Below are 24,751 nucleotides of genomic sequence, written 5' to 3' on the forward strand. Positions count from 1 at the left end.
TTTTTTTAAAATAATTTTAAAAATTAAAACCAAACATAAACCGAACATAAATTAAAAATTGAGACTTGACTCCTATGTATAGTGACGGTCAAATTCTCTTTGACAATTTTAATAAACTATTAGAAAATGATATTAAAAGTATGTATACGAATTAAGTATCTTCTTCCACCCATTAACGTATACCCTTGTTATAGTAGGTCAAGTGCGATGTATTTGGGAGTGTAATCTCTCAATATTATTATTTAAAATAAATTACACTGACACTCTCCTGATGTTTATGTTTATTACAATTTCTCCCTCATTTTTTAAAAATTACATCTCTTCTGAGGTTTAAAGTTTCATTACAGATTCTCCCTTCAGTAATTTAATTTTTGGATAAATTACACTAACACCCCCTGAGGTTTATGTTTATTATAATTCTCCCCTCACCTTTTGGAAATTACATCTCCTTCCCTGAGCTTTAAAGTTTCATTACAGATTCCCCCCTCAGCAATTTAATTTTTTTAAATACCAATTTTGCCCTCACTGGATAAATTACATTAACACCCCTCACATTTTAAAAATTACAATCTATTCCCTAAGGTTTAAAATAGCATTACAATTGCCCCCTTAGTTAGTATCAGTTGGAAAAAAAATTAATTGGGAAAAAAATTATTTGAAAAAAATTTTTGTTAGTAAAATTTTTAAATTTCTGTTTAAAAACCAACGTAAATTCATTTTTTGAATTTATGTTTTTTTTCTCAAATTTACAAATTGAGACAACCATTTATAAACCAAAAAATTTATCAAACAAGTTTTTATGACAGTTTTTAAAATTTTTATAAATATAAATTGAACCTTTAGCAACCAAAACTTACTCGTCACTAAAAACGTGATTTTTAGCGACCAAATTAATTTTGTCGTTAAATAGTACTTTTGGCGACGCATTTATTTGTCGCTAAAAGTACATAGCTTATCCAAATTTTAACCTTTTAGCAACAAATTGTAATTTTATAGCGACAAAATATATGATTTTTGGCGACCAATTTTGCTTGTCGCTAAATGTCTACATACGGTGACAATTTCTGATTTCGTCGCCAATACTTTTAGTGACAGGGCTTTGGCGACAAGTTGTGTATTTTGTCGCCAATTCTTTTGGCGACGAAATTTGTACTTTTGGCGACGAAATTTGTGGGTCGCCAAATGTGTTTTTTGTTGTAGTGCAAACAGGTCTCAGATGGTAAAATTGTCGTAAAATTAACAAATAATTAAAAAAGTTACCAACGTAAGAAATGACTTATCAAAAGATTTTTAGGTTATGTATGGTTTGATTTTTAGAAATTTTTTTTTTAAATTAAAAATTAATTTGATTAAGAAATAAAAAATAATTATCATTTTTATATAATTTTTATCTTTCGAGTGGTTAGAAATAATTTTTTACAAATTAAATTGAAATAGCCATACATATGTATATAACCTGCCCAAAAGTTAAAATGATAATTATTTTTTACCCTTAAATGATAATTATTTTTTATTTTTTATTTCTTAACCAAATTAATTTTTAATTTTTTTAAAAAAATCTAAAAATCAAACCATACATAGCTCAAGAATCTTTTGATAAGTCATTTCTCACGTTGATAACTTATTTAATTATTTGTTAATTTTACGACAAATTTATCATTTGAGACCTGTTTGGTAATTATTTCGTTTTCAGTTTTCAATTTATATTTACAAAAATTTTAAAAACTGTCACAAAAACTTGTTTGATAATTTTTTTGATTTATAAATTGTTGTCTCAATTTGTAAATTTGAGAAAAAAATGTAAATTCAAAAAATGAGTTTTCGTTGATTTTTAAACAGAAATTTAAAAATTTTACTAACAAAATTTTTTTTCCAATTAATTTGTTTTTTCAATGATTTTTTTTTCCAACTAATACTAACCGAGGGGGCAATTAGTAATGCTACTTTAAACTTTAGGGAGGAGATTGTAATTTCTAAAATATGAGGGGTGTCAATGTAATTTACCCAGTGAGGGAAAAATTGATATTTAAAAAAATTAAATTGCTGAGGGGAACCTATAATGAAACTTTAAACCCGAGAGAGGGAGATGTAATTTTCAAAAGATGAGGAGAGAACTGTAATAAATATAAACCTCATAAGGTATCAATGTAATTTATCTTAATTTTTTTAAATATCAATTTCACAAAGTGTTAGTGTAATTTACCTTAATTTTTTTAAATACCAATTTCTCGCGGTTTTTGGCTGCTTTGGCATCTCTCTCTCTCTCACAGTTTTGGCTGCTCTTCCAAGTAATCCAAGGTAAGTCTAGAAAATTATTTTTTATTTGGATTTAACTTGCATATATATTTTATGATTTTTTTATTTTACATATGTATTAACTTGTGTATGTTTGTATATATATATATATGTTTATAGGAATTTTTATTATGTCTTTATCTTAGTTCTTCATTTAATTTTTCCTCTAGTAGGTTTTTCAAAAAAAAAAAAAAACTATTGTTTGATTAGAGATTTATGAATCTGTTTTTGAAAAAAATTCAAAAAATACTTTAAATAAAGAAAATAAAAAAAAATACTCATTGTTTTCATATAATTTTATTTTTGTTAAACTAGTTTTTATTTTTGTTTTTTAAAAGTAATCATAAAAATAAAAACAAGTTATGAAAATTTAATCAATCATGATTATAGATCAATTTTACTTAGATAGAGAAGTATTGTTGTACTTCAATTCCTAAGGCTAAGTTTGGCAAGTTGCCAAAACATCAAAAAGTTAAAAAGTTATTCAAAAAGTTAAAGAGTTATCACTATTCACCAAAAGTAAAAAATTACAGCTTCACAACTCTCAATCTTAATTTTTTCCTACATACTAATTTATACAATTTTTTAATACACATTTTTCTATAAAAAGTCAAAAAGTTAACCCAAACATCTATATTTTTTTTGTCAATTTTTTAGTTTAAAAAGATAAAAAGTACACTTATTTAAGACACTCCAAACAATACCTAATAACATGCCTTTCGTCAACAACAACAACAAAAAAAAAAAAAAAAAAAAAATTTAGAAAGCTTAGAAATAGGAAGGAGATAGATATAAGCGGATCAATATTTTATGCTCAATTTACCTCAGCAAATTACAATGCAATTGCACTTTTTGCATGAATTATGACATGGGCAGGCCCATAAAGGGTACAACCCTCTATGAACAACTGTACGGGGAGCAAATATTCCGGCGTGCCCGTATTCCTTTCTTCCGAGCTCCGTCGATATCCGATCACCTGCGAGCAAATAATGGTGAGCTACCCGGCGGTGTGTGGCCGGAAACACCCTCCGACGGTCAAATTAGCACACACCTTAGGGGGAATAGAGAGAAGGGAGAGAGTGTTTGAGTGTAAGAAATTCCTTACAGAGTGTTCGTGTGTTTCGCATGGGGGGCGCAGACAGGCTTATATACCTTCTGCGCCCCATACCCACTCCCTGTCATCTCCTGACACGTGGCTCTGCTATCCCATCTGTCAGCTTAAACCATGCCGTTCATCACCTGCTCTCAACTGCCTGCCAGCATAGCTGGAGCTCGGCAGCCGAGCTGCCCTACCTCGGTCATACCATGCTTCATACCTTAAGCGCCCGACCGGATAACCGAATGAAGGACTGGGCTAGGCGGCATCTCGGCAAAGCTTAGCCCGGGATCCTCCTTTGGTCGGTCTTCTCGCCGGTCAGTCAACTACCTCGGCTGACCGCGCCTTTCCGAGCGCCGGCCTCTCGGTCTGTCCGATCTAGACAATCCTCAGACCGAGCATCCTGGTCTGACCGGTCACTTCCTGGCCGAGCACCTTCTGCACGGTTCGGGGCAGCACATAGTCCAAACTCTGCCCGGCCCAAGTTCTGGTAGCCCATCTCCGGGTGAACAGTCGATCATCTCGGCCCACTGCTCTGCTGGGCCCCAAACCTGTTCGGTTTATACCTCGGCCCAACGCCGGAGTATAAATCACCCTCTCAACAACTCAGGCCCACCACTTAGGGCTCAATACATAATCCAATTAATGAAGTCTAGCACTGCTGAAACCCCACATAGCAATAAGAACCAATGACATTAAGACACATGACAAGAGAAGGGCAAGCCACATCAGCAGATAAAGATCTGTAAAGTTATTGTCACGGCAAATCACTATTAATGAAACCCCTTACAGCATTTATTGCGATAACCCCTCTCCGTCGGGACGACACACCCTCACCCTGAACAAGGTAAGTTACAGCATAGACTTTCGGCCAAGGTGACAGGTTGAAAAGAACAACGAAATGATTACCAGAAGATATAAGCAGATGTTGTAGACAAGAAGAAGGTTAAGCTTTCTATCTCTAATCTATTTCTACAATCCACTTCTCTTTCTAACTTGCTCGTCAGAGGGTTCGCTGGGAGACTCCCTGTTCCCCATTGGACTTTTGTTCAAGTTTTCCCGTGGGCTTGATCATTCGGATGTAGGCTTGAGCAGCGTGGATCAGTCCGACCCATTCTACTTAGAACAAACTGCATCATCAAGTGTTAATAAAATTATTAGTAAAATTATTAACACCCCTAATATTTTTCTTTTACCTCTCAGTCACTATCACGTGTAATAACTGATTCATCAATTATCATTGTAGAACAACGGTATTCGCCAAAGTTTCTCCTATTTAATGCTTGTGCTTTATATTGCATGATAAATGCTTTTAGGTTATTTAATTGTAACCACATACTTAACTAGCCATTATTTGGCATCTTTATATTCGCACGTTTTTTTTTTTTAAAGATTATGTTACTTCTTTATTTTGTTACACATTTTTTTTTATTTATAAAAATTCAAAAAATATATATATATATATTTAAATTATTCCAAATACCATCTTTATAATTTATATATCACTTGGTGGTTTTGGATCCGACTCCCTCTTTCAATGTACGAAATTTATTTTGCATTGGCAATTATTTGTTAGGGAGCCTATTTTGGAAAGTGGGATAAAAGTCATTTCTCAACTTTTAATCCACTTCATCTCTCACAAAAAAAAAAAAGAAGTCAAAAAGTTAAAAAGTCAACTTTTAACCATAATCACCAGATATTTGTAGAGTTTTAAGCGTTGAGAGTAAAATACACAGGTTTCATTTGGCTATTTGAGTTGAGACTAAAAAAACACAAACAACAAAATAGGATAAATAAAACAAAATATCACATTCAAATCATAATTATTTCACTTTTTTTCTCACAAAAATAAAAAAAAATAAAAAAAATTGCCAAATGAACTTTTTAATCCCAAGTTAAAAAAGTAATGTTAGAGATCCCAAATAATCTACTAAATTTTTTACTAAACCTCTCACATGAGTGTGGGATCCACACACATGTAAATTTGTATGAATTTCACAACCATATATAAAGTTGGATAAAAAATTTAATAAATTATTTAAAATTTATAATATTTTCTAAGTTAAAAATGACTCAACTTCAAAAAAGTCAAAAGGAAATTGCCAAATGGCGACACAATAGGTTTGTTATTAAAATCGGGTCAAAAGTGCTAATTTCACTTGTTCTTGTCATATATATCCATGTAGACTTGACATAAAAATTTTAAAATTTTATAATATGACTCGCATTTAATGTCCTTATGTACTGTTATACGATAATTAGGTAAAAATTTGTTTATATATGATATTAATTTTAAAATTAGGTGACAAATTAATTACCATATATATTTTTGGGCACACTGGTGTGACCATTCTTATGGAGTGAATATAGTTTTCATTTGAGATTTGAGTTAACTTTTTAATTTTTTAATTTTTTGAAGTTTCATTTGAGATGGACTTTTTGATGAGAAAAAAATAAAATAATTATAATTTAAATGTGACATTTTATCTTATTAATTTTTTAATTTATTTTATCTTTTTGTAATTAAAATAACTAAAATAACCCGGCAATACTTGGTAGTTTGAATATGAGATTGGCTAGAATGGCTCGAAATTCACTTTACCGATCGTCCAAGCGGATGTTCGGGCCATCGTCCGGCGAGGAGGCTAACAGCCGCGGTCAACAAAGGTGACAACCGCGGTAAACAATTTTTCACCTGGTCGTCCTACCGATTATTTGGGCAAACAACCAACCAACACTCACTTGAGCCATTCAAGTCTCTCCAATTCGAACTACCATACTTTTTCTAAAATAACCTATGCCAAACATAGCCATAATGTACCCGCGGAATTCAATGGCTCCAACTTGAACTCTCAAATTGCTAGATTGAAATTGTCAAAATATTTTATGAAGTTGTCGGTTTTGATGACAAGAGATTGGTCATAGATTAAAAAAATTTCAATATGCTGAAAGATGATTTAATTAATAATTTTTTTCAATAACATGTTATAATTTTGGTAAATTTTTTAATATTTCTAACATTATTCATAATTTTATGCATTAAGATTCCTTTTATTTTGACTCAAATAATTTTCACGTAAATAGACTTTGCATAAAAAAAAAAAAATTTAATTTTCAATATTTGGCTCACACTTGATATAAAAACTTTTTATTGTAAGAGGTGGTAAAAGCTAATGAAGGGTTACCTTTTTCAACTTTGAAAATATAAATATGCTAAAAGGACCAAGCTACAGGTGAATTTCCTAAAAATTGACTTATTAATATTTTAATAATAAGTCATTTTGAAGACTATGGTCAAAAACATATATACAACAATGATTCAGACTATTAATTTTGGTGTTTTAATGGAGCACTAATAACATGACAATGAATAAAAAAATAAATAAATAAATAAATCAAGACCAAAATATCACATTACTGTGAGTAAAGTCCACTGTCAACTCATTAGAGTTATCTTTAGAGCTCAAAAATTAGAGCTCCAAAGCATTTTTCATATATATATATATATATATATATATTTTGCTCAATCAAACCTTGAAAAATGCATCAAAACAAACGGAGCCAAAAATAAAAAATATATATTTCAGTCATATAATGGTAAGGATGTAAATCCAAATTTTGGTTTTGCCAACCAACACAATTTGGACATTACTATTCCAAAAAAAATATTTTTTAAACTCAATATTATAACAATTAATTAGAATATTTAATATAATTATATATATATATATATTCTAATTATTATCTTTTATAAATCACTAAAGATAGAAAATAGGTTTATATATTATTTTGGGAAAATTAATCTAAGGTCCCTCTCTCACTTTTAGTAATGTATAAGATCTACAATATTATTTTATGATGTCTAAAGTCCCTCAATTTGACACTCTCAAATCAAACCTCTTTCTCTCTCTTGGTCTTCCCTATTTCAACTCTCTCCCCTCCGTCAAACGAAGCTCAAAGCATCCTTATCCATGTACGATTTCACCGATATCGGAATCGAAGCGTACCACGACGAGAAGGCAACCCAATGGTGGAAGTGAACGACGATACCATTTCTCGGAAACATAGCCATTTGTGAATGGTGGTTTGGAGTTGAGATCGTAGTCCAAAAGGCATTAAGTATCAATTTTCATTGGCAACACCAGTAGTCAAACAAGTCCTAGAAATTCACAAAGATATATACATGTATATGTAGATATAGAGAGAGGGAGACAAGGTGTTGGTTATTATAGTGGAGCTTTAGAGAGTTGATTAGAAATGTAGCTTTTTGGTGGGTTTGTGAAGGATGTTATTTTGAAGGACGCAATTAAGGCATATTCACAAACACATAATTAGAAATGATACACATAAGTTGAATTTTTTTAATTTGAACTTAAGCTACTATGCTTATTTGAAAATAATAAATATTTTTTCCCCATCAATTCTAAGTTTATCTTAGTCACTCAATTGTTTGTTTTGCTGTGTTTGGCCAAATAAATGAGTCAACCACCTGTGCATCATGGTTCAGGGAAGCAAGTGATGAGCTTAATGGGTGGTGTAGATGTTGAATTTGAAAACATCCTTGTGTATCTCTATGATTATGTTTCTCTGACATGTGTAATTATGATGTGTGTTTGTGTATGTCTATCTTGAATCAAATGCACCCCCAAAGAAAATCAAAGAAGCAGCATGGTAGAGAAAATTAAAGAAGCAGCATGGTAGAGAAAATCAAAGAAGTAACATGGCAGAGAAAATTAAAGAAGCAACCTGACAGAGAAAATTGAAGAAGTAATATGGCAGAGAAAATCAAAGAAGCAACCTAGCAAAGAAAATTAAAGAAGCAGCAAAGAAGCAACTTGGCAGAGAAAATTAAAGAATTAGCATGGTAGAGAAAATCAAAGAAGTAACCTAGCAGAGAAAATTAAAGAAGCAACATGGTAGAGAAAATTAAAGAAGTAACTTGACAGAGAAAATTAAAGAAGCACCATGGCAGAGAAAATTAAAGAAGCAACCTGGTAGAGAAAATTAAAGAAGTAACACAGCAAAAAAAAAAAAAAAAATCAAAGAAACAACATGGTAAAGAAAATCAAAGAAGCAACATAGCAGTGAAAATCAAAGAAGCAACCTGGTAGAGAAAATTAAAAAAGTAACATGGCAAAGAAAATCAAATAAGCAGCCTGGTAGAGAAAATTAAAGAAGCAGCATGGTAAAGAAAATCAAAGAAGCAACTTGGCAGAGAAAATTAAAGAAGCAACATAGCAGAGAAAATCAGATAAGCAACTTGGCAGAGAAAATTAAATAAGCAACATGGCAGAGAAAATTAAAAAATCAACATGGTACAGAAAATTCAAGAATTAACTTGGCTGAGAAAATTAAAGAAGCAACATAGCAGAGAAAATCAAGGAAGCAACCTAGTAGAGAAAATCAAGAAGCAACATGGTAGAGAAAATCAAAGAAGTAACATGGCAAAGAAAATTAAAGAAGCAACATGACAGAGAAAAATCAAAGAAGCAACCTGGCAGAGAAAATTACAAATGGCAGAGAAAATCACACAACTAGCTAGAGAAAATTATACATGCCAGAGAAAATTACACATGGCAGATAAAATTAAACATACTAGAGAAAATTACACTGAGACTTTACTTGATGGTACTTAGTTCAATTCGAGTCGTGATAAGGGAGCATCGTTTAAGTTCATTCTTAGCCAAAGTAAGGATTTCGTAATCTTTTCCTTATTTGATAGATCGTTATTGATTGTTCAACTAGAAAAGATTGTGAGGGGAAATTTCTCTGGATTTGGAGAGGGGGAATTTCTCTGGTTTGGAAAAATTTCTCTGGGTTTGAAGAAGAGAAATTTCTTTGGAGAGAAGGGAAGGCTAAGAAGGCCAGAGAAATTTCCAAAATTTCTCTAGAATGTGAAATTTCTCTGAAGGCCAGAGAAGGAAAATTTATCTGGAAAGAAGGGAAGGTCAGAGAAATTTATCTGGATTGGATATAATTTCTCTGGTCCAAAATTTCTTTGAATAGAATTTTTCTAGATAGAATTTCTCTGGCAAGTCTAGAGAAATTCTCTGGATGAAATTTCTTTATATAAGATTGAGGGACCTTAGACATTATGAAAATATTAGGTGTCCTTTATGCTATAAAATAAGTTAAAAATCAAAAAGATAAAATGTTACATTTAAATTATAATTATTTTAATTTTTTTTACAAAAATTAAAAAAACTTTAATGATTGTTTGAAATTTCTAAATAAATGTATTTTTTAATTTTTTTTATAAAATATGAGTTGGATTTGAAGTGATGTGACTTAAATAAGATGATATAACATAGTGATTTTTTGACTTTTTTAGGAGATGTCAAACTTAGCCTAACTTAAACAAACTTTTTGATCCCAAATTAAAAAAAAAAAAAAGAAAAATACTTGAAATCTCTTTTTTTTTTTTGGGATTCTCACAATCCCCTTAAATCTCAACCATTAATATATGGGGTATTTTTTTTAAGGTCCCTGATATTATGATTTTATAGTATAAAGGACATCAAATATTTTCATGATGTCTAAGGTCCCTTAACAGGATCCAGAGAAATTTCAGTCCCAGAGAAATTCTCTCCAGAGAAAATTGAAATCCAGAGAAATTTCAGTCCCAGAGAAATTCTCTCCAGAGAAAATTGAAATCCAGAGAAATTTCAGTTCCAAAGAAATTCTCTCCAGAGAAAATTGAAATTTCTCTGAGTACCAAATAAATCCAGAGAAAATTGTGGAAAGAAAATTTGTATGGCTATCCAGGAAATTTCTTTGACTTCGCAAATTTCTCTGGCTCTATTAACTACAATTAAACCCATGTCTAACAAGCCCACAAACCCACAAATTTCTCTGGTTCAAAACCAGAGAAATTCTCTTCAAACCAGACAAACCAGAGAAATTCTCTCTATTTACAGTAAAGTTGTATTTTTATGAACAGAACTTGGTGATTGAGTTCAAAAACCAGAGAATTTCTCTGGTTTCAACCCAGAGAAAATTCAGTTAAAAAATCAAAAAATTTCTCTAGTTTCAACCAGAAGATCACTTTTCTCATTAATCTACATTTGGCTTCAATTTCTATTTTTGTGAACTTAAGAATATAGGATTCAGATCCTCCAGTACAACAGCACACCAACATTTCAATAGTCAATGTATTGCTTTTTGTCAAAACATAATTGGAAATGCTAAAAGAGAACAAATACACATCCAGAGAAATTTCAGTTCCAAAGAAATTTTCTCCAAAGAAAATTGAAATTTCTCTGAGTACCAAATAAATCCAAAGAAAATTGTGGAAAGGAAATTTGTATGGCTATCCAGGAAATTTCTTTAACTTCGCAAATTTCTCTGGCTCTATTAACTACAATTAAACCCATGTCTAACAAACCCACAAACCCACAAATTTCTCTGGTTCAAAACCAGAGAAATTCTCTTCAAACCAGACAAACCAGAGAAATTCTCTCTATTTACAGTAAAGTTGTATTTTTATGAACAGAACTTGGTGATTGAGTTCAAAAACCAGAGAATTTCTCTGGTTTCAACCCAGAGCAAATTCAGTTAAAAAATCAAAGAATTTCTTTAGTTTCAACTAGAAGATCACTTTTCTCATTAATCTACACTTGGCTTCAATTTCTATTTTTGTGAACTTAAGAATATAGGATTCAGATCCTCCAGTACAACAGCACACCAACATTTCAATAGTCAATGTATTGCTTTTTGTCAAAACATAATTGGAAATGCTAAAAGAGAACAAATACACAGAACTGTACATGTAACTTAGAACAAAGTAGAACCACACCAAGTACTTGACTCCATACGGGTATCCATCTTTATTGGAAGTTCATCAAACAAAATAATTACTGTGTTAGATATAAACTGTAATCTTCAACAAAGACGACTTCACCTAGAAGAATCTTCAGAAGTGAACTTAAGTGAAATACTATTGACGCAACCAGTGCCGATCAAAAATATCATAGAGTATAACCCAGTACCGTCGGAAGCGAACCTGGATCAACGTTGCACCAAAACACATGTCCGGAGCCGACGAAGTAGCTCGATGTCGCGGATCTTCAGTCCGGCGTAGGAGATGAAGATGAGCGCCTGGATCACGAGGGCTTCGGAGACGAAGATGTATGCGATTGCGATGAGAGGAAATGAGAGAAGGAGAACGAGGCCGGGAATCTCCACTGGGTAAAACTTTGGGAAGTATTGGAAGATGAGGAGGACTGAGAGTCGGGTTGTTGGGGATGGCAGTGGGTCAGATGATGAAGATAATATAAAGGACTGAATTTCTCTGTTGTATGTTTAGGGATCTTAGACATCAAAAAATAATTTTGTGGATCTCTTCCATTATGAAAAGTGGGAGAGGGACCTTAGACCAATTTTTTCTTAATATATTTGTGTGACTCATTTATATATATGTGAAGCTTACACCATCAATAATTAAAATTTAAAAAAAATTATGAAGCCCTAAAAAAAACAGAAAAAGATCTCAATAATTATTTTTTTAAAAGAATGTCAGTGATGCCTTATACCCCCAGTGGGGGTCGCACCCCTAGTGAGGTGACGCGCCCCCACTGGCTGCCAACTGAAAAAAAAAAAAAAAAAAAACAATTTTTTTCCACCAATCATGACCCTCCACCTCACTGGGGGTCGACCCTCAGTGGGGTATAAGTCATTTTTCAAAAAATGTCTATCCACACTCGAGCCATCTGATTCCCACCCCCTACTTGCAACTTAACAATTTTTCCTTCCCGACGAGAGATTGACAAAAAAAAAAAAATATATAAATAAATAAATAAATAAGCTAAGGCAAGATGCCAATGGAAAAGATAGAGAGAGAGAGAGAGAGAGAGAGTAAAGAGAGAACCGAGGAGTGAAGCTGAAGTTTATCTACGGCCTCTTTTTAAAGAAGACAGCGAACTCTCACCTTTTACCTTCTTTCCCATTTATTAGTTTCTGTCTCTCACTGTCCCTCTCTTCTCTCTCCTTTCAACAATGAGTTTCGTGTACTCCATTTTCTCCACTCTCCTCATCTAATCCTCTTTTGCTCCACTTACTCATCAATGGATTTCGATCTCGAAAACCCACTCTCAACCTTCTCCGACTCAATTTCATCTCTTTTCCACGTTGAATCCGATCACATGCCCTCCCAGAACTACTCTCAATCCCTCCTCAAATCCACAGATTTCGACCTCTCTGTTCGCAGTCAAGCTGTGTCTCTAATCTTACATTTCTCTTGCAACTTCGATCCTTTTCTCTCCTACCTCGCCATCAATTACCTCGATCGCTTCCTCTCCACCCAATGCGTATCGGTATACACAGACCCATCTCTCTGTCTATGTCTATATCTCTACATATAATATATCTCTGTTTATGCATTTATGTGGGTGTTGATTTGATTGATTCTTGATATTGCAGCTTGGGAAGCCATGGGTTGTGAGGCTTCTTGCTGTTTCTTGCGTTTCTTTGGGTTTGAAGATGAGAGAAACAGAGTGCTCTGTCATTGATATTCAGGTAATTTTTGCACTTTTTTCTTTCATGTTCTGCTTTTTGAATAAATGAACAGAGCACTCTCATAGATATATATGACTTGTGGATACACAGCATGATGGAGGTTTCATATTTGATACCCAAACAATTCAGCGAATGGAGATGTTAATTCTCGGAGCTCTTCAATGGCGAATGCGCTCCGTAACTCCCTTCTCTTTCATCAATTTCTTCATTTCTTTGTTCAAATTCAAAGACTCACCGTTGATTCAAGCTCTTAAAGCTCGAGCCACTGAAATCATCTTCAAAGCACAAAATGGTATATACAAAACCAACAATCATTTATGCATTCACACAACACAACACAACACAACCCACTTCATAACTTGAAAAACTACTTGATTTTGCATTACAGACATCATGATGTTAGAGTTCAGGCCATCGATAATTGCAGCATCAGCCCTTCTCTCTGCTTCTCACGAACTATTTCCATTACAATGTCCAAGCTTTCGGGTAGCAATTTCAAACTGTTCATATGTAAATAAGGTAAAACTAAAGTCCATTATGCACTCATAAATTCATGTTTTTGTGTTTTTATAGTAATTTTTAAAATTAATTGTAGTGACATGTGTGTTGCAGGATGAGTTGTTTAACTGTTGCAATATAATGCAAGACATAGCAATGGATGGCTATGAATCCGTGCTCGAATTAGCATCGAGCTCAAGAACACCGGCCAATGTGCTTGACCGGCATTTCTCAAGCTCGAGCTCAAATTCGGACAGCGAGAAGACCAACACCGCTGCTGAAGCTATTACCAACACCACAACAACAGCTAGGCTAGAGAGAGACACAAAGCGTCAAAACATTAGCAGTTTCAAAAATGATAACTCATTTCAGCTTTCAGCTTTCCCAGATTCAACAGTGCTGAGCTGAGAGAGAGAGAGAACAGCTAAGGCACAATTGGCTGGATCGAGAAGGACACTAGCTAGCTAGCTGAGCTTGAAAAGGTTGAGTCGTGACTAGTGAGTGATACAGATGGTATAGTGGTTGTTGTTGGGCTTTTATCTCAACCCCAGAAAAGAAAATGGAGAGAGAGAGAGAGAGAGAGAGAGAGAGGGGATAAAAAGAAAGTTTCTGATGGACCAAACAAAGACAAAACAAACTTTGTATTTCATGGTCTTTGGCTTGTGTGTTTTGGTTGTTGGGTATCTCTTTGTTTCTGGCGAGGGAATAATGATAATGATAAAAACTGAATAATTTTCCTGGGAAAATCAAAAGATTTTCTTGGCGCTTGCCTCTTCCGTCTTTAACTTTATTTTCTGGTCAGCGCTGGAAAAGGGGTGGTGGAGTAAACTTACTATTTTGCCCTATTGTGGTGTTTTGCCATAAATTTGGAATGTCTTAAAAATAATAATTGGGTTTTACAATTAAGATAGGTTTACTTATCTTAATGGAGTAATTAAGAAATAAATAATTAAAATATAACGTATATAATATTATATGACATTTTAAGAGTATCTAATTATTTTCTCGAATATAGTTAACAAATAAATGAAAAATATCTCAATTTTTTTTCTCCCTCCAAGCATCTATATACTGAAAATGTGAGACTTTCTAAATGAGTCTATGAACAAAAAATTAATGTGGCTCAACGTCAACTTTTTAAGAACGGTTCAGTCCGATTAAAGACTGGACAGAAGTCATTCCCAAAAGAAAACATCTATGAACATGATTCTTATTTACAAAATTGACATTGTTTAAGTTATTCTTACAGTGTTCCTGCTTGCATATATTTCTTTTGTATAACTTAACTTCAGAATTTAGAAATCTTGAACTGCAGTGGCCAAGAGTGCTTTAAAAATAAGTGGAAATTTTTTTGGATCATATAATTTGACGCCATCTTTCATCTTTCATATTTTCATGTTTAGGATAATTTTATCCTTATTACATATTTTTATTAGATTATCTATTCAGTAGTTATTAATGTCATGTACCAAAATATAGTGGGTATGTATATATATATGAAAAATGCTTGGGAGCACTAATTAGTGCTCCCACTAATTAGGTGGCAGTGAGTCCCGCCATTAATGATGTGATGTTTTGGTCTTGGAGTTGTATTTTTTTTTTTTTTACTTTTTTAATGCATTAGTGCTATTAGTGGTGATATTTTTAGTGGGATGAATCATTCTATTTTTTACTGTTTTCACAAGAATATAGATATCATTCTATTTTTAATATTCTATAACAAATTAAGATTTTAAAAAACAAAAATTTAAGAACGAAATTATTTTTGAAGAATGAAATATCTTAATTGTTTAGTGTTATTGTTGTATTTTTAGTAGCAAATTGAATATTTAATATTAAAATTTTTTGTCTAAAAGAAATAAACATTTTGTTATGAAATTATTGTTAGATATATTTATTAGCGATATTTTTAAAATTTTGTTGATATTTTTTTTAAAAAAACTTTTTAAAACCACTCCCACATGATTACTGAAATTGATTTTAATTGTAGGGCAATAACTAGTTGCACCGCTTAGCCAATTTTACACACAGATTCAAATTGATCACATGTAGTCAACCGTTGGATGGTCCTCCCAATGAGTATTCGCTATTCAAGAAATCTGGGCCCACTTACGGGATCTCTGTACGCAGTAGATCGAAAAGTCACCACACATTCAACTTGGACCACCGGATGGATAGCCGAATGTCCGCCGGAGAGAGAGATATATACATATGATATAAATGTGGTCTGTATGATGAGATGTTGCTCATGTTTAAATGTGTAGTTATTTTCAAGCATTAAAAAACTAAATAAATAATTACTAAATTCACACACTATAAAAAAATTAAGATTTTGGGGATCAAAATTTAGAGATAAAATTATTTTTTAAGCATCAAATATTTTTGTTACGAAAAGTGTCATTATTGTATTTTTAGTAACGAAAATTAGACATTAGTGATGAATTATTAGCCTTTTGGGACTAAATTTTTTGTCTAAAAAAATAAACCATTTTGAAACCAAACTGTTTTGTCCTTAAAAGTCTATTTATTAGTGACATTTTTAAAATTTTGTCGCTAATAGTCTTATTTTTGAGTTTTTGGGATGACTTCTTAGCAATTATCCTCTTGACGATAGAAATTGGACCCTAAATATCTTTTGCAACAAAATTTTTACTTTCAAAGATCAAAACATTTGGTCTCTAAAATTATTATATATTGGAGTGATATCTTGCATCTACATCTCCTCTTATATGATTGAGTCTACACTTGTGCATATAGATGGGATACTTTTAGTCCTCGTCTAGACTGGAGAGATGTTTTTCAGATCTATGAGACTCATCATGCCCTCTCTCATATATTCTTATATGGCATGTATGATTGGAAGGATTAGAGTATGATATTGGGATTATTAATTCGCAAGCCCAATTATCCTATGTTTGTTTTGACATTTTGTTTTAGGATTATCAATCCAATGGATAATTAATCCAATAAATTTGTAGGATTATTAGTAATAGGATAGGGGTGAGATTGTGAATACCACACTAATTTGATTGGATTATTAATACCTCACTATTAGTCTTGTGAAATCAAACATGGCCATAGAGTATTACTATTCATGTTCAAAAATTAGACTTACTTTCTAGACCCATTGGTGTAATAATTTATTAAATATCTAAATCAACTCTCTTTTATTTATTCTTTGATTATCAATCAATTACCTTATTTACATATCACTTAATCTAAAAAATGGATTTAGAAAATAGGCTTATATATAATTTTTCATGCATATAAGAGGTTCTTTCCTATATGCACTCACATTATTATGCAATTTCGTTGTATTGAGGATAAAATAAAGTGAATTTTATTTCAATTAGACAGTGAATTTTTATGATAGTACAAGTTTTTTGTGTGCATCACACTTGTACAAAAATATATTTCACTTTTGATGTATTTGTTTTAAACTAATGTTACTGTCCTAGATTTGTCAATCATAAAAATTGTGAAAAAAATGAGTGGTGTAAATGAGAGTTGTTGTGCTATGCGTCACACCTAAAATAAATTTCTTCCACATAATTTAAATTCTTGATAAATTTCAAAATTTATAATATTATTATTTTAAAAACTATTACATACATTCGTAATTTTTTCTAAAAGAAAATCATTTTGGCAGAGGTTGGTATGTAATGTATGCAGTAATAGTAAACACAAAAGCTATTGCTGAGCTTTGAAACTGGCATGCAAGTTGCTCATCTGACCTGCTGTGTTTAATACAGGGGAGGGGCTGCTCCTAAATACAAAATCTATTACTCAACTTTTGTCTTATTTCAAGTATTTGAAAGTTTCTTAAAAGGAAAAAATATATTTATTTATTGTATTATTTTAATCTTTATAATTTTAATCATATTAATTTCGATTTTAATTTTTATCTTGTGTCAATATAATTCAACTGGTCAAAAAGTTAAACAGAAAATCAAAACAAAATAGAAACCACATCTGCTTTTTTACAATGCAACAATGTTCAAATCCACTGTCGATTTCATACCAAAGGACATCTTTTATTTGATTTGATGTGGAAGATTGTAAAACATGAACTTGATTTCACATTGTTTGGAAGCCTGCACTTTTTTTTTTGTTTGATCACATGACGGAATGAGACTTGACTTCGTATTTTGGGCCTAGAGAAACAGCCCATTTTTAGGCTTCATCAATTCGGTAGCTCTGGGCTTTGCCGAATGCAAAGTACACTACATTAAAGGTATTCAAATTTTAAGGAGTTCCTAAATTATCAGATAGATCCGGAATACCCTGTGTTGTGTCCTTGTCCATGATGATTTATCTATTATTGATCTTGTTTTTTGAACTATATAACCTTATTATTCAGCGAGTACATAACCAACAAATGTTTATGAAAAATTTAATAATTACTTTATATATGAAGCCGAGTTATTTGAAGTAAAGTGATTTTTTTTTTTTTTTTGGGGGGGAGGGGGGGTTGTGGTGTTTAAAAGGTACTAAGGCCTCGTTTGGAAATCCTCTTTTTTAGTTAAATAGTCAAAAAGTTACTAAATTAGTCAAAAAGTCAATAATCTATACAAAAAAGTCAAAGATTCTATTTTCTTTCTACTTTTTGCACATCTTTTCGTAAAAAGCCAAAAATTCATCCCAAACATACTAATTTTTTTAGCTCATATTTTAGCCAAATAGCCAAAAAATTACTAAATTAGCCTGTTCCCAAACGAGGCCTAAATTTCCGAAGTTGCTTTCATCATGCCCTCATTGAAGACTTAGAAATTCTAACTTAGAGTTTTTGAAAAAACTCACAAATTTGGAATTGCAATTGACCAGGCACTAGTGACTTTTAGCCTACTTCCTAATTTCTGAATATCAGGTGACACTGTTGTCTAACAGTATGATTTTGATTTTTCACCATTTTATTTGAATGAACAAAACAAGAAAAAGGAAAGAGGCCAAATGTCTCCTATAATTTTATTTTTTTATTTTTGAACTTTGCATTTAGATGAACAATTTAAATATTTTGAAAATTTTGTAACTTTAGTTAATTTCTCACAAATTTCATCATTTTTCATAAGAAATGAAATATAGAATTGTTGGATGAGAGTACATGGAGGGGACAAACCCCTTTGACGGGATAAAGAGAGTATAGAAAAGCACATAGGTCCCTATGTCTCCCAACATTTTTTCTATTTCATTGGTTGGGTGACTAGATATGAAATCCGTTTCACATAGCCTGTGTGTGTGTGGAGAGAGAAATGAAGCCATTCAGTATGTAAAATTTTGTGTCTGTAACATATTAGTACGATCCCTCAATCTTATCTCATTGCTATATTCTAACCTTAACCAAATATAGGTGGTGTTTGACAAGAAAAGTTTTAGCCTTTTTAAGGTTAAGATTGAAGATAGATTTTAGCCTTTTTAAGGTTAAAATCCACAAAAAAAAATAAAATGGGCTGAAATAATTAATAAAATAAAATGTTACATTAAATTCATAATTATTTCACTTTTTCTCTTACAAATATCACATGCAACAAAAAAAAAATTAATTATTTTCTCAAATATAAAAATTTTAACTTATTAAAATAATTAAAAACTAAAATAACTTACTAAAATAACAACTTCCCAAACAACGGCGTTGTAAAACTAAGCCCCCTCTAGACAAAGGCAAGACAAAATGAGGAGAGAAATGTCAAAAACACAACTAATGGAAGTTTTTGTTTGCTATTCCTTTTTTAGAATAAAGTTTCCGATCCCCGGTGGGATGCTGAGGTCGGCTGTGATTAGCCAGCAAAAATTATATGGGGATGCTGAAGTCGGCTGTGATTAGCCAGCAAAAATTATATTATTTTTTTATTTTTTATTTTTTTTTTCCAGCCACCCCAAGCCAACACGTGATCCTGGAGTCACTGGGTTCCACTGGGGTCTGAAGCAAAGTTCCCTTTTTTTATTCCCTTCTGACACAACAAAACTGGAGCAACTAACTTCTACAATTGCATCAATATTCCTATTTCTAAGGCTCTCAGTACGACTCACCAATATATATATATATATATATAACACATTAAAACGCCAAAAGTGTTTCACTTCTCTGGAAGTTCTTTCAATATCTGGTGGAACCACTCAATGCTATCATCGTCATGGTCCAAAAAACATGGAACCATAGATTCTCCCTCAGCCAAGTTCGATGAAAATTCATTTTGTTGGTACGAAAAATCTTCAAAATCTGGTTCAATCCAGAAATTCCTAACGGACTCTTCAAACGATTCCGATGAACTCATGGTATCTTCCCCAACCCAGTTTTTATCACTCAGAAGTGCATAATCAGCAGTCATGCTGGAAGAGAAATCACTGGAAGACAGTTCTCGGGACGACAATGGAGAGCTTTCTAAAATTTGCTGATATATTTCATCAGTGACGTCTTTTGAGCCCAATTCATCAGTCACTTGGTTGATTTCAGATCGTGGTGATTCATGAGATTGCAGTTCAAGATTGGCCAGAGATTGAGAAATTTGAATAGCTTTCTGTTTCAATTCAAATGTCGATTGATTTTCTTTAATGCGTTTCTTAAGATGGGTATGCCAATGATTTTTTATTTCATTGTCGGTTCTTCCTGGTAATTTTGCAGCTATGGCTGACCATCTGCATATCAGAGAAGCACATAAGATTATAATATACTTAAAAATTTTATCACTTTTAACTCATCACACATTGAAAATAATGCATGCATGCTTGTATAAATCTCTTTGGTTCTAGCTTGCTATTGATTGATCTGAAATATATAGGAGGTAACTTTTATTTGCCCATAGTAATCATAATTGAAAATCTTGAAAGCACTAGAGTCACCACTCACCAGATCCATCACATATATTGTTTTTAATCATAAAACTAGAAATGCACACATCCAATATTGCGTTCATCATTTAGAAGAAATGTTGAAGTTAATTTTTTTTTTTTTTTTTTCAATTCATAAGAAAGAATGAAGTTAATTTAAGTAGTTGATGTTGATCCATACTGATTTCCAAGTTTTTCATGTAATTCCATGATGAGATCGTCTTCCGCTTTGGTGTACTTTCCCCGTTTCACATTTGGACGCAAGTAATTCATCCACCGCAATCTACAACTCTTTCCGCATCTTGATAGACCTGAAAGACATGACCCAAGTTAGAATTCATTCATGCCCACTTAAGCTTACCATTAGAATTATTCAAGACAGTGTTTAAAGAAGTTGAACTTCTTTCTTTCAAGTGCATTTCCGGAAAAGGAATGCATTTTTTTATTTTTTCTATCAGCAAAGAAAGAAAAATTTATTTACATAGAGATGAGAATTACATGAAATTAAAAAGGGCTCTGGGAAAAAAAGCTTCGAGGTACCCCCCCAAAAAAACAAAAACAAAACATCACTCACTCATGAAATCATCAAAATCTGGAAAGTGATGTATTTGAACACAATTTCTTTACTGCAGTGATGAAGTCAAACACCGTCATATTTTTCTTTAAATTACATCAAGAGAGAGAAAGAGAGTGTGTGTCTATACCAGCATACTTGGGAAGTTCACGCCAGTTCCAATGGCCATATCTATTAATATAAGCTCTCAACTTGTTATCTTCTTCAGGACTCCATGCACCTTTCTTCATTCCATTTTTATCAAAGCTCGGAGTTCTCACCATTCTCATTCTCTCTCTCTCTCTCTCTCTCTCTCTCTCTCTCTCTCTCTCTCTCTCTCTCTCTCTCTCTCTCTCTCTCTCTCTCTCTCTCTCTGGAGTATGAGATGTTAACAATAATTTCAAGACACCAAAGCTCACTCCCTATATATAATTTCGAGACACCAACGTGTTTCCAGTAGAGTTAGCAACCATCATGCTTTAAAAAACCCACTAGTGTTTTTTAATTTGTTTTTGTTGGGTCCCTCTTAGAAGAGACAATGAAAGGGCATTTAAGAGAAATGTTAGGGATTATGAAAAATTTGTGATTCTTAGATTACCTTGATTAATGTGTGGTGTTTTATTCTAAGTGTAATACAAAGATCACAAATCTTTCATAATCATTTTTATGAAAGACTTTTTATGATACCTAGCATCGTTGGGCGTTTAATTATATATTGAAACATTGGGAGCCAACAAAGAGGTTTTCTACAAACGTGTCACATTATGGGTGCTTCGGAAGGATTTGGATCCTCTCCAGCACTCTTTGTCTCCAGCACTGTCCAGCACTTTCAACAGGATGACAACACATGGTGAAGAAGAAATCCAATGGGTTAGAAGTTGCCACGTCGTGGAGAGAGGATCCAAATCCGCTTGGGACACGTGGTTGGAAGAACACCTCATGGATAGAAACACGCCCACGTTGCAGAAAATAAGGAACTTAATGGACCATTGTCGTTTTGTCAAAAATGACACCGTTTTGAAGTAACAAGTATAGTAACGGATGTAGATTTCATTTATTTATTTTACTTTTTTTTTTTTGGGAGAAAATTTACCCATAAATCCTATTTTGTGAAAAGTCGAACCATTTAGTCCTAAGAATTTTCCTATGCACTATTTAGTCCCTTTTTATTTGGTAATGTTGCTTAGTTAATTTTGGGCATTTTGCAGTTTACAATAATATCCTTTGTGGATTCTTGTTTCCGAGATAAGGGGGGGTTCGGTGTGTTGGTTGGGAATTTGGTAAATGTTAACGTCTGCAAGGGTTTGGTTTCACGTTCGGAGGGGAGTGGTGGATGTTCATTGGGTTGTTCCATTGGTTCAGAGTTTCGACTGATTTTTTCAGTCGCCCTCATTGTGCTGCAACAGGTGAGTCGTTTTCTGGTGTGTTTTGCATGTGTATATGTCATTGCCCATGTGTGTATGTCGTTTCTGGTTATCTCATTGTAATTGTGATTGGTGTGTTTCTGTCCCAGTTTTTTGCATTTTTCGGCTGACCACATGGCTTCATTGTGGGTTCTGGTAACATCCATGTATGCATTGTTGCGTTTATTTGTTTAGTTTCAGTGCAATGTTGTTGATGTTATTTGGTTTTCAATTTTTTATTTGGGTACTTTCACTGCCAATGTGTGTTGTTATTTGGATTTTTGAATTGTTTCAATGTGTAAAGCATTTTTTAAGGGGGTGAAGTATGAGTGTGTTGTGTATCTCATGGATGTTATGGGCTGATTTTAGTCCACTGTTTTGAAAAATTAGCAGCGAATTGCTGCTATGTAATGCCAAATGTTATTTTTTTATTCATTCATTGTCGTATGTGTTACCGGCCTAATGGTTCGATTATGGGTTGCGTGACAGGTATGGATGATGTGTTGTTGTTGTTGTGCACTTACGGGCAAACAAATGTTGTTGTTCGGTTGTATCATGCGATGACATTTGTATAGCTAGTCGATGATATTTGTGGGAAGTTCGACGACTTGGTACGGGATGTGGTGTCTATGTTGTGGGATGTCCCTGAGTATAAGAAGTTTAAGGTTGATAGTGATGACGATATCCGAAACATGTTGTGCCTTGCAAAGTCATTTGGGCTGAACCATTTTGATGTTCTTATTTAGATCTGGGATGTTCTGGTGGGTGGTAATTATGGGGATGTGTATTGCAATGAAGGTCATAAGTCCGATATTGGAAATCTGACGTTCGGTATGGACGATCAGACAGATCCGTTACCAACATATTGCCCTAATAAATCAAAGACGTTTTTGTCTGCTCAATGGGCATTCAGGATTACCCATGTTGGACAATGTTTCGTCGATGGTGCTGATAAATTTTGGGAAATATTATGCAAGTATGTCGTGGAACGCGGGTTTCAATTCAAGTATGTGAAAAATGATTCAGTTCGCATTATGGCAGTGTGTAAGTTTGTAGAGTCCACAACATGCACATGGTCGGTGTATGCGAGGGTGTTGCCATCGAATGGGATTTTATGCGTTAAGAAGTTGGATAGTATGCACAATTGTGGAGCTGTTGTATGAACATATAGAAACCCACGTACGAGGTCTGATTTGGTTTTGAGTGTTGTTGTAGATCGAGTGCGTGATTAGCCATTGACGCGTCCTATGGACATTGTGTTTGATTTGAAAAATGATTGCAGTTTGGATATTAGTTACCGGGTTGCATGGTTAGGGATTGAGAAAGCGAGGGGTGAAGTCTATGGAGATCATGCTATGTCGTTCGACCAACTTAGGTGGTATAGTGATTCCGTTATGGAAAAGAACCTAAACAGTTACATTAACCTTGAATTTCACTAACAAACTGGGAGGTTCATTCGGTATTTTATATCATTCCGTGCATGTATAGATGGGTTCAAATATTGTTGGCCATTACTTTTTTTTGGATGAGACGTTTTTGAAAGGCAGATTCAAGGGAAATTTGTTAACTGCTACTGCGAAGGACGACAATAAAGGTGACGTATCAAATTTTTTTATACATATATGTACTGCACGCAGGATTTCAGATGCATTAACATTTTGCATTTCCATGATGTGTACTCCAAATATGGTTGGTCCTCTGTTTTTTACAGGGTTGTTTTCGGTGGCCTTCACAATTGTTGACTTTGAAAATCAACAAAATTGGGAGTGGTTTTTACGGAATCTTAAAGAATTCGTGGGTGATGGGCGTACGTTGACGTTCGTATTTGATCGTCACGCGGGTCTTTTGCAATCTATGCCAATTATTTTCCTTTCGGCACATCATGCATTTTGCTTGCTACATCTTCAAATGAATTTGAGAGACTGAATGAAATATGTTAATGCATCGCACAAAATTGGGTTGATGCGCAAGTTCCGAGAATGTGCTTATGCGCCTACTATACCATGTTTTAATCAGAAAATAGAGGTGTTAAAGGAGTCCAGCCCGGCTGTGATTGAAAACTTTTTGAAAGACTTGCATCCATCCCACTGGGCTAACGCGTACTTCATGTAAGTTTGATTGTACCCGGTCCGCGTAGTAGTTTAATGGGTTCATTTTTTTCAATTCATTTTATACATTAACATGCTAGCAGTTTGGGTTTTTTTTTTTTTTTTTCCCGAATTCGGGATGAATTTTCCTATACCTTTCAGGGGGCAACGTTACGGTGAGATGTGGTCTAGCGCAGCTGAATCATTTAACAATTGGATACGGGAGGCCCGTTATCTTCCAATTACAAGGTTGGTCGATATGGTTAGGGGTCAAATAATGGAACAAATGGTGGAGCGTAGAGTCAAGTCAAGGAAATGGACCGGCGTATTATGCCCGAAAATGAAGAAAATATTGGTCACGACAGATAATGACAGTAGGGCTTGGATTGTTAGTCAGGCTAATGAAAATGTTTATGAGGTGCACTCTCAACCATTTGTTTTGGTTGATGTGGCAAGGCGATCATGTTCATGTTTCTAGTGG

General features: G+C 33.3%; 2 protein-coding genes across 2 annotated transcripts; one reads left to right on the forward strand and one right to left on the reverse strand.

The window, feature by feature from the left end:
- Nucleotides 1-12,207: 12,207 nt before the first annotated feature.
- On the forward strand, nt 12,208-14,148 carry LOC114256698 (putative cyclin-D6-1). Its single transcript, XM_028196376.2, has 5 exons — nt 12,208-12,702; nt 12,809-12,904; nt 12,995-13,196; nt 13,293-13,423; nt 13,517-14,148. Exons 1-5 carry the CDS (start codon nt 12,454-12,456, stop codon nt 13,808-13,810), a joined length of 972 nt encoding a protein of 323 aa, XP_028052177.2. The 5' UTR covers nt 12,208-12,453; the 3' UTR covers nt 13,811-14,148.
- Nucleotides 14,149-19,356: 5,208 nt separating this feature from the next.
- On the reverse strand, nt 19,357-21,149 carry LOC145796712 (uncharacterized). Its single transcript, XM_082881880.1, has 3 exons — nt 20,932-21,149; nt 20,409-20,538; nt 19,357-20,035 (listed from the first exon to the last, which is right to left on the reverse strand). The coding sequence occupies exons 1-3, from the start codon at nt 21,068-21,070 to the stop codon at nt 19,477-19,479; spliced, it is 828 nt and encodes a 275-aa protein (XP_082738006.1). The 5' UTR covers nt 21,071-21,149; the 3' UTR covers nt 19,357-19,476.
- Between the last annotated feature and the right edge of the window lie 3,602 nt (nt 21,150-24,751).

This window comes from Camellia sinensis, chromosome 8 (genome assembly GCF_055761805.1).
Source record: "Camellia sinensis isolate YWXY chromosome 8, ASM5576180v1, whole genome shotgun sequence".
Taxonomy (NCBI): Eukaryota; Viridiplantae; Streptophyta; class Magnoliopsida; order Ericales; family Theaceae; genus Camellia; species Camellia sinensis.

Excerpts from the sequence above, each read along its gene's own strand:
- LOC114256698 (XM_028196376.2), top strand. The coding sequence starts at position 12,454 with ATGGATTTCGATCTCGAAAACCCACTCTCAACCTTCTCCGACTCAATT. Across the intron at positions 12,703-12,808 it reads TCTCCACCCAATGCGTATCG|CTTGGGAAGCCATGGGTTGT; the intron begins GTATACACAGAC and ends TTGATATTGCAG. Across the intron at positions 13,424-13,516 it reads ACTGTTCATATGTAAATAAG|GATGAGTTGTTTAACTGTTG; the intron begins GTAAAACTAAAG and ends TGTGTGTTGCAG.
- LOC145796712 (XM_082881880.1), bottom strand. The coding sequence starts at position 21,070 with ATGAGAATGGTGAGAACTCCGAGCTTTGATAAAAATGGAATGAAGAAA. Across the intron at positions 20,539-20,931 it reads TGAACTTCCCAAGTATGCTG|GTCTATCAAGATGCGGAAAG; the intron begins GTATAGACACAC and ends CATGTCTTTCAG. Across the intron at positions 20,036-20,408 it reads CATGAAAAACTTGGAAATCA|ATGGTCAGCCATAGCTGCAA; the intron begins GTATGGATCAAC and ends TCTGATATGCAG.